This window comes from Lissotriton vulgaris, chromosome 5 (assembly GCF_964263255.1).
Source record: "Lissotriton vulgaris chromosome 5, aLisVul1.2, whole genome shotgun sequence".
Lineage (NCBI taxonomy): Eukaryota > Metazoa > Chordata > Amphibia > Caudata > Salamandridae > Lissotriton > Lissotriton vulgaris.
In genome coordinates, this window is record NC_141693.1 from 275,629,317 (window position 1) to 275,640,261 (window position 10,945).

General features: G+C 48.2%; 1 protein-coding gene across 1 annotated transcript in view; it reads left to right on the forward strand.

Annotated features, from left to right (window-relative positions):
- LOC147710685 (solute carrier family 2, facilitated glucose transporter member 5-like) overlaps positions 1-3,412 on the forward strand; it is a 124,078-nt gene extending 120,666 nt beyond the window's left edge. Inside the window, exon 11 of the mRNA XM_086921400.1 lies at positions 2,219-3,412. Coding sequence (XP_086777526.1) covers positions 2,219-2,446 — 228 coding nt within the window. The 3' untranslated portion in view covers positions 2,447-3,412. The remainder of the gene's footprint in view (positions 1-2,218) is intronic.
- Positions 3,413-10,945: the final 7,533 nt, after the last annotated feature.

Here is a 10,945-nt window from a genome sequence, read left to right on the forward strand (position 1 = left end):
GCGGCAGGAAGTTCCTCCGTTCTAGGGTGGGACGTCTTGGTGAAGGGAATTTGGCGCAGGATGAAATTAGAAATGGGGTTCTTAAGTGATGTCAAGATATTTCCCCTGCCTTCCGTAAGGGTGAAGGTTCCACCTGTCTTGAGGGGGAAGTTTAAAACTTTAACCACACCCACTTTACATCACATTGCCTCATAGGCAGGGGCGTCGTGAAGCCCCCGCTTTAGCAGCTACAGCAGGGGCGGAGTTATTGAGGGCCTCTTCTGTCTGTAGCTCGGCACAGAAAGGCTCATAAATAACATGAAAGGGTGGGTGAGTGAGTGAGTGGATGGATGGATGGATGGATGGATGGATGGATGGATGGATGGATGGATGGATGGATGGATAGAGTGACAGGGTAGATAGGTAGATTGATGAGTGTAAGGTTGGATGTAAAGATAAATGAAAGAATGGATAGATGAGTGAGAGGGAGTATGGAAGGATGTATGAAAGGATGCGTGGAAGGATAAGTGAAAGAATGGATGGATGAATGCATGGGAGGGTGGGTGGATGGATGGATGATGAGAGAAAGGATGAATGGATGGGTGACTGAAAGTATGGATGGCTGAGTAAAAAAGGCAGACAGATGGATGGATGGAGTTAAAGGTAGATGGAGAAGAGGTGTGAAAGGATGGTTAGATGGGTGAGTGAAAGGATGGATGATGGATGAATGAAAGGATGGATCCTGGTGCGTTTGGAACCCCCAAATTTAGCAGCCACAGCGGAGGTGGAGTTCTTGATGGGCCTCTTCTGTCTGCAACTTGGCAGGCAAAGGTAAGTGAAAGAATGAATGGATGGGTGAGTGAAAAGTAAATGAGTAGATGGATGGATGGATGTAAGGATTGACGAGTGAAAGAATGAGTGAAAGCAGGGTGGATGAAAGGGTGGATCGAATAGTGAAAAGGTGGGTGGTTGATGAAAGAATGGAGGGATGGATGAGTGAGCGAAAGGATAGATAAATGGGATGAGTGAAAGAGAGGATGGATAGAGTGAGAGGTTGAGTAGATGGATGAGTGAAAGGATGGATTAGCAGATGTATTGATGAGCAAATGGATGTATGAGTGAAAGAATGTATGGATGAGTGAAAGTGAAGGTGAATGGGTGAACGAAAGGATGGATGGATGGATGATGAGAGAAAAGATGGAATGGATGAGTGAGTGAAAGGAAGGATGGCAGAGTGAAAGGATGGATGGATGGGATGAGTGAAAGGGAGGAATGGACGGATGGATTGAACTGGTGGATAGATGGAGAGAAAGAGTGGATGGATGAATGAAACAATGCATGGATGAGAGAAAGGATTGATGCATGAAAGAATGGGTATATGAGTAAAAAGGAGGGTGAATGAATGGATAGCTGAAAGGGTATATTGATGTATGAGTGAAAAAAGGATTAATGAGTGAAAGGGAGGGGGTTGAATGGATAAAAGGGTGGATGGATGGATTTGTAAACGAATGGATGGATGAGCGATAGGGTAAATGGATGGATAGATGAGTGGATGGATGGGTAGAGGGGAGGATGTCTGAGTGAAAAGATGAATGTTTGAGTGAAAGGGTGGAAGTATGGATGAGTGGAAGGATGGCTAGAGTGAAAAGATGGATGGATGAGTGAAAGAATGGATGAATGACTGAAAGATGGATGAGCGAAAGGGTGGATCGAAGAATACATGAGTGAAAGGGTGGGTGTATAGATATATGGATGGATAGGTTGGATTGATATGTTTGGCGAAGGATGGATAGGCTTGGATATGGATGGTTGGACAGACAGAATGGTGAAAGACTTAATGATGGATAACAGAATGTAAATGTGAAATTGTGGATATTAACAAGTGGTGGAAGAGTGAAAGGATGAATGGATAGATGTCTGAATGGAGAGACAAGAAAGATCTTCTGGGAAAAGTTGGTGCCATAAGAGCTTTTGTTCGAAGTGGGAGGTATTTTAATTTTTTGGCTACTCCCTTGCTCATTTGTGAAAAACTTGAAATATGACTCCATCTTGCTGATAAACCCACAGGTGTACCTCTTCCCAGAGACTATGTGAGAAAGGATAAGAGAGGGAAAGGTGTGTGTTATTCAAATTTTTTCACAAATCGCACCACTCTTTGTCACTACGCCCCAGGTATATCTACCTCTTTCGGTTGCTCCAGAATAGGTGTGCTAATTTTTTCCCCTTGTGTCGTTTTCAGAAAGGCCTAAAGGAATTCTGCTTCATCGTATTCAGCGCTGTCTGCCTCATCGCCTTCATATACATCTACATTGTGGTGCCCGAGACCAAAAACAAGACATTCCTTGAGATAAGCAAGATTCTGGCCAAGCGGAACGGGATGGAGGTGGAAGTTGAGCTGGATGCCAAAGAGGTAGAGGATCTGCAAGCACCAGCATTGAAGCAAGAGACAAAAAGTACCTGCTTTTGACCTGTCCTGAACCAACGCCAGAGGAGAACAAACTGCCTCTGACCTGTCCATGGAGATGCAGGCACTGAAGTCTAAGTTGAAGGAAGAGGAGAACCCCATCCTCTGACCTGACCATGCATCTCAAGGCGACAGTATCCACACGCGAGCCAGAGGAGAAGACCAGACTTGTCTCCTTGCCTCATTCACCAGCTGATTGGTCAGAGTAAAAGGCCTGCATGCGTCGGCCTCTAACCCAGAGCACCCTATCGACTCCTAATCCGGCTGTTATTTAGAGCACCTGTAAATATGGACTAGCTGGAGCTCTCACTAGCCAATACCACTGTTTCTTCAAGGACAGCTCATCTCTGACCACAGCCCTTTCAAGCTACCTCTGACACTTAATAAAGAACTCCCCACTCGCGATGTTTGGGTTCATAAACCTTTGATGCGATCTCAAAGTCTCGGCCGGTAAAGATACATCCCATCATAAACATAGACATTGCGGACCAGCTTTAGTCAAAACCCATGAAACATAACAACATCCTGGAACCATTGTGAGTGATGGAGCAAATGTTGCCTATGACTAAGTTATGGACCATGGAGCCAGGACAGACCAGTTATAATTATGTTTCCTTACTTGAGCAAATTAAGTTATCCCTGGACAAGTCGTTTTATCTCACGCCTCCTGTCCTGAGCACTGTGAGTGCGTTGGGACAGGCTCCCCTCAATGATATTCACTGAATTAAAACAGTAATTTCACTTTACAAATCAAAATGCGTCAACCTACAGGCACCTGAAGGAATTAGGCTACTGACTTTTATCCTAATGTACGTTGGCTGTGGATTCCTACTCCACCCTCTCTCGCTTTTGCTCTCCCCTTTGCAAACAGAACCCAGCACCTCTCAATCACGAGTCGATTGTGGCCTCTTCCCCATCAGCTTTATTTGGGACGGTAAACAAATTAAACATTTTTTTTAGAAAAAAAAATATTGTAGTCATTATTTTCCCGTTTAGTGTGCATCGAAAAATGGAAATGTGCAATTCCCTGCTGATTTCAAAGTCATATGTGTGGCTTGCTTTGGCCAGGAAGGGAAGCATGAGCTGGGGAAATGTATGATGAAATTAATTTTTAATTTCAACAGTTTTCAGGTATGTCGCTCTTTTTCTAACGCATGTTGCTGTTTTGAATGCATGTCACTGTTTGAATGCATGTCGCTGATTATAATGCATGTCGCTGTTTTGAATGCATGTTGCTGTTTTGAATGCATGTGGCTGTTTTGAATGCATGTTGCTGATTTTAATGCATATCGCTGTTTTGAATGCATGTCGCTGTTTTGAATGCATGTCGCTGTTTTGCATGCATATCGCTGTTTTGAATCCATGTCGCTGTTTTGAATGCATATCGCTGTTTTGAATGCATGTCACTGTTTTGAATGCATGTCGCTGTTTTGAATGCATGTGGCTGTTTTGAATGCATGTGGCTGTTTTGAATGCATGTGGCTATTTTGAATGCATATCGCTGTTTTGAATGCATGTTGCTGTTTTGAATGCATGTCGCTGTTTTGAATGCATGTCGCTGTTTCGAATGCATATCGCTGTTTTGAATGCATGTCGCTGTTTTGAATGCATGACGCTGTTTTGAATGCATGTCGCAGTTTTGAATGCAATATCGCTGTTTTGAATGCAATATCGCTGTTTTGAATGCATATCGCTGTTTTGAATGCATACCGCTGTTTTCCCATTTTCACTGTTCTCTCGAGACCCATTGATTAAGGGTTGAAACACTTTCCTCATGTCACCACAAAGTTTTTACTAAGACGTGACGGAGTGCGGCGTTATCCTTCCTCGCTTAATGCCGCACTCTACCACTTTTTTAGTAAATATGCCCCTTTGTTTTTAGTTTTTACTACATTATAGTGCAGCCCTGCGCCGGCACTATATTTAGCTGCCTATCGCCAATGCAGGCTCCCTTGCACCATAGTGCAAGGGTGTCTGCGTTGAGGGGAAGATTGTTTATGTGCAGGAAGGTCTCCTTTCCTGCACATAAACAACCTTTAAATGCCGTTTTCTAACTTCTATGTGTGCTAATGCAGCACACAAAGAAATTGCAAAACATCATTTTTATTAAATGATTGTTTATGTGCAGGTAGGGACACCTTTCTGCACATAAATGATCAATGGCATTGTGCTATTTCCATGTGTGCTGCACAACGCAGTACACTTGGAAACAGCAAAAACAATGAGAAATTAAACATTGCTCCTCGTTTCGCCAGTTTAAGACCAGATTTTCCCTGGTCCTAATTTTGGTGCTCCCTCCTATTTACGCCACCCTTGTAATTAGGGAGCAGCGTAAAAATATAGGGGTGTTGCGGTGGAACACCCACCCCAACACCCATTGCCCTCCCCTTTCACGCTAAGTATAGCGGGAAAGGGTGCCTTATTTAGAAGACAGAGTTAAGTCATCTTAAGTGGCTTAACGCTGCCTTGTAAATAAGGCGAAGCCCCTATCAACACTACAACGTCCTGAAAAGTGACGTTGTGATGGCAATAGGGCCTTATAAATATGCCTCCAAATATATACAATTTGTCGTCAAAGACAGGGGAATGTACAAAAGCCAGTGTAGAGCGAATATACGATTATGTACTAAATGCGGGCACAAAGTAAGCAGCGAAAAGCAGTCCTGCAGATGTTTCAGCGTGACGTAAGTTAGGCAAACTTCTAGCTCCGATGCCCTGCTGGTAGTACTGTGCAGCATATACTGTTTATTACGGCATCACTATGCGAACCTAAAACACCTTCTGAATGCATAGGACCGCACATGCAGGAATACCTGGCACTGGAGTAGCATAGAAACACCAGTGGTGAACAATGGATAGGGCAGCACATACGTGAATATCCGGGACTAGAGTGGCATAGAACCGCCAGTGGTGAACAATGTACAGGGCCACACATGCATGAATATCCGGGACTAGAGTGGCATAGAACCGCCAGTGGTGAACAATGGATAAGGCCGCACATGCGTGAATGCCCGGGACTAGAGTGGCATAGAACCGCCAGTGGTGAACAATGGCTAGGGCCGCACATGCATGAATATCCGGGACTAGAGTGGCATAGAACCACCAGTGGTGAACAATGGATAGGGCCGCACATGCACAAATACTTGGGACTAGAGTGGCATAGAACCACCAGTGGTGAACAATGGATAGGGCCGCACATGCATGGAAGCCCGGGACTAGAGTGCCATAGAACCGCCAGTGGTGAACAATGGCTAGGGCTGCACATGCATGAATAGCCGGGACTAGAGTGGCATAGAACCGCCAGTGGTGAAAAATGGATAGGGCCGCACATGCGTGAATACCCGGGACTAGAGTGACATAGAACCGCCAGTGGTGAACAATGGCTAGGGCAGCACCTGCATGAATACCGGGGACTAGAGTGACATAGAACAGCCAGTGGTGAACAATGGCTAGGACCGCACATGCATGACTACCCGGGACAAGAGTGGCATAGAATCGCAAGTGGTGAACAATGGATAAGGCCGCACATGCATGACTACCCGGGACAAGAATGACATAGAACTGCCAGTGGTAAACAATGGCTATAGCCACACATGCATGAATACCGGTGACAAGAGTGACATAAAACCGCCAGTGGTGAGCAATGGATAGGGCAGAACATGCGTGAATGCCCGGGGTAGAGTAACACAGAACGGCCAATGGTGGACAATGGATAGGGCCGCACATGCATGAATACCTGGGACTAGAGTGACATAGAACCGCCAGTGGTGAACAATGGATAGGGCCGCACATGCATGAATGCCCGGGGCTAGAGTAACACAGAACGGCCAATGATGAACAATGGATAGGGCCGCACATGCATGAATACCTGGGACTAGAGTGACATAGAACCGCCAGTGGTGAACAGTGGATAGGGCCGCACATGCATGAATGCCCGGGACTAGAGTGGCATAAAACCGCCAGTGGTGAACAATAACTAGGGCCGCACATACATGAATACTTGGGACTAGGGTGACATAGAACCGCCAGTGGTGAACAATGGATAGGGCCCCACATGCATGAATGCCCGGGACTAGAGTGACATAGAACCACCAGTGGTGAACAATGGATATGGCTGCACATGCACAAATACTCGGGACTAGATTGGCATAGAACCACCAGTGGTGAACAATGGATAGGGCGCACATGCATGAATGCCCGGGACTAGAGTGGCATGGAACCGCCAGTGGTAAACAATGGCTAGGGCCGCACATGCGTGAATACCTGGGACTAGAGTAACATAGAACCGCCAGTGGTGAACAATGTGTAGGCCTGCACATTCGTGAATACCTGGGAATAGAGTGTCATAGAACTGCCAGTGGTGAACAATGGATAGGGTCGCACATGCACGAATACCCGGGACTAGAGTGGCATAGAACCGCCAGTTGTGAACAATGGATAGGGCCGCACATGTGTGAATACCCAGGACTAGAGTGACATAGAACCGCCAGTGGTGAACAATGGCTAGGGCAGCGCCTGCATCAATACCGGGGACAAGAGTGACATAGAACCACCAGTGGTGAGCAATGGATTGGGCCGAACATGCGTGAATTTCCGGGGCTAGAGTGACATAGAACTCCCAATGGTGAGCAATCGATAGGGCCGCACATGCAAGAAGACCCGGGACTAGAGTGGCATCAAACCGCCAGAGGTGAAAAAAGGATAGGGCCGCACATGCATGAATACTGGGACTAGAGTGACATAGAACCGCCAGTTGTGGACAATGGATAGGGTCGCACATGCATGAATACCCGGGTCTAGAGTGGCAGAGAACCGCCAGTGGTGAGCAATCGATAGGGCCTCACATGCATGAATACCCAGGACTAGAATGGCATAGAACCGCCAGTGGTGAACAATGGATAGGGCTGCACATGCATGAATACCCGGGTTTAGAGTGACAGAGAACTGCCAGTGGTGAACAATGGATAAGGCCGCACATGCATGACTACCCGGGACAAGAATGACATAGAACTGCCAGTGGTAAACAATGGCTACAGCCACACATGCATGAATACCGGGGACAAGAGTGACATAAAACCGCCAGTGGTGAGCAATGGATAGGGCAGAACATGCGTGAATGCCCGGGGCTAGAGTAACACAGAACGGCCAATGGTGAACAATGGATAGGGCCGCACATGCATGAATACCTGGGACTAGAGTGACATAGAACCGCCAGTGGTGAACAATGGATAGGGCCGCACATGCATGAATGCCCGGGACTAGAGTGACATAGAACCACCAGTGGTGAACAATGGATAGGGCCGCACATGCACAAATACTCGGGACTAGATTGGCATAGAACCACCAGTGGTGAACAATGGATAGGGCGCACATGCATGAATGCCCGGGACTAGAGTGGCATAGAACCGCCAGTGGTGAACAATGGATAGGGCCGCACATGCACAAATACTCAGCACTAGATTGCCATAGAACCACCAGTGGTGAACAATGGATAGGGCGCACATGCATGAATGCCCGGGACTAGAGTGGCATAGAACCTCCAGTGGTGAACAATAACTAGGGCCGCACATACATGAATTCTTGGGACTAGGGTGACATAGAACCGCCAGTGGTGAACAATGGATAGGGCCCCACATGCATGAATCCCCGGGACTAGAGTGACATAGAACCACCAGTGGTGAACAATGGATAGGGCCGCACATGCACAAATACTCGGGACTAGATTGGCATAGAACCACCAGTGGTGAACAATGGATAGGGCGCACATGCATGAATGCCCGGGACTAGAGTGGCATAGAACCGCCAGTGGTGAACAATGGCTAGGGCCGCACATGCGTGAATACCTGGGACTAGAGTGACATAGAACCGCCAGTGGTGAACTATGTGTAGGCCTGCACATTCGTGAATACCTGGGACTAGAGTGTCATAGAACCGCCAGTGGTGAACAATGGATAGGGTCGCACATGCACGAATACCCGGGACTAGAGTGGCATAGAACCGCCAGTTGTGAACAATGGATAGGGCCGCACATGTGTGAATACCCAGGACTAGAGTGACATAGAACCGCCAGTGGTGAGCAATGGATTGGGCCGAACATGCGTGAATTTCCGGGGCTAGAGTGACATAGAACTCCCAATGGTGAGCAATCGATAGGGCCGCACATGCAAGAACACCCGGGACTAGAGTGGCATCAAACCGCCAGAGGTGAAAAAAGGATAGGGCCGCACATGCATGAATACTGGGACTAGAGTGACATAGAACCACCAGTGGTGGACAATGGATAGGGTCGCACATGCATGAATACCCGGGTCTAGAGTGACAGAGAACCGCCAGTGGTGAGCAATCGATAGGGCCTCACATGCATGAATTCCCAGGACTAGAGTGGCATAGAACCGCCAGTGGTGAACAATGGATAGGGCTGCACATGCATGAATACCCGGGTCTAGAGTGACAGAGAACTGCCAGTGGTGAACAATGGATAGGGCCTCACATGCATGAATACCTGGCACTAGAGTGACATAGAACTACCAGTGGTGAACAATGGATAGGGCCGTACATGCATGAATACCTGGGACTAGAGTGACATAGAACCGCCAGTGGTGAACAATGGATAGGGCCGCACATGCACAAATACTCGGGACTAGAGTGGCATAGAACCGCCAGTGGTGAACAATGGATAGGGCCGCACATGCATGAATGCCCGGGACTAGAGTGGCATAGAACCGCCAGTGGTGAACAATGGCTAGGGCCACACATGCATGAATACCCGGGACTAGAGTGGCATAGAACCGCCAGTGGTGAACAATGGATAGGGCCGCACATGCGTGAATACCCGGGACTAGAGTGACATAGAACCGCCAGTGGTGAACAATGGCTAGGACCGCACATGCAGGACTACCCGGGACAAGAGTGGCATAGAATCGCAAGTGGTGAACAATGGATAAGGCCGCACATGCATGACTACCCGGGACAAGAATGACATAGAACTGCCAGTGGTAAACAATGGCTACAGCCACACATGCATGAATACCGGGGACAAGAGTGACATAAAACCGCCAGTGGTGAGCAATGGATAGGGCAGAACATGCGTGAATGCCCGGGGCTAGAGTAACACAGAACGGCCAATGGTGAACAATGGATAGGGCCGCACATGCATGAATGCCTGGGACTAGAGTGGCATAAAACCGCCAGTGGTGAACAATAACTAGGGCCGCACATGCATGAATACTTGGGACTAGGGTGACATAGAACCGCCAGTGGTTAACAATGGATAGGGCCCCACATGCATGAATGCCCGGGACTAGAGTGACATAGAACCGCCGGTGGTGAACAATGGATAGGGCCGCACATGCACAAATACTCGGGACTAGAGTGGCATAGAACCGCCAGTGGTGAACAATGGCTAGGGCCGCACATGCGTGAATACCTGGGACTAGAGTGACATAGAACCGCCAGTGGTGAACAATGTGTAGGCATGCACATTCATGAATACCTGGGACTAGAGTGTCATAGAACCGCCAGTGGTGAACAATGGATAGGGTCGCACATGCACGAATACCCGGGACTAGAGTGGCATAGAACGGCCAGTGGTGAACAATGGATAGGGCCGCACATGTGTGAATACCCCGGACTAGAGTGACATAGATTCGCTAGTGGTGAACAATGGCTAGGGCAGCGCCTGCATGAATACCGGGGACAAGAGTGGCATAGAACCGCCAGTGGTGAGCAATGGATAGGGCCGAACATGCGTGAATTTCCGGGGCTAGAGTGACATCGAACTCCCAATGGTGAGCAATTGATAGGGCCGCACATGCAAGAAGACCCGGGACTAGAGTGGCATCAAACCGCCAGAGGTGAAAAAAGGATAGGGTCGCACATGCATGAATACTGGGACTAGAGTGACATAGAACCGCCAGTGGTGGACAATGGATAGGGTCGCACATGCATGAATACCCGGGTCTAGAGTGACAGAGAACCGCCAGTGGTGAGCAATCGATAGGGCCTCACATGCATGAATACCCAGGACTAGAGTGGCATAGAACCGCCAGTGGTGAACAATGGATAGGGCCGCAAATGCATGAATACCCAGGTCTAGAGTGACAGAGAACTGCCAGTGGTGAACAATGGATAGGGCCGCACATGCGTGAATACCTGGGACTAGAGTGACATAGAACCGCCAGTGGTGAATAATGGTTAGGGCCGCACATGCATGAATGCCCGGGACTAGAGTGGCATAGAACCGCCAGTGGTGAACAATGGATAGGGCCGCACATGCATGAATACCCGGGACTAGAGTGGCATAGAACCGCCAGTGGTGAACAATGGATAGGGCTGCACATGCATGAATGCCCGGGACTAGAGTGGCATAGAACCTCCAGAGGTGAACAACGGATAGGGCCGCACGTGCATGAATAATAGGGACTAGAGTGGCATAGAATCGCCAGTGGTGAACAATGTATAGGGCCGCACGTGCATGAATACTAGGGACTAGAGTGGCAGAGA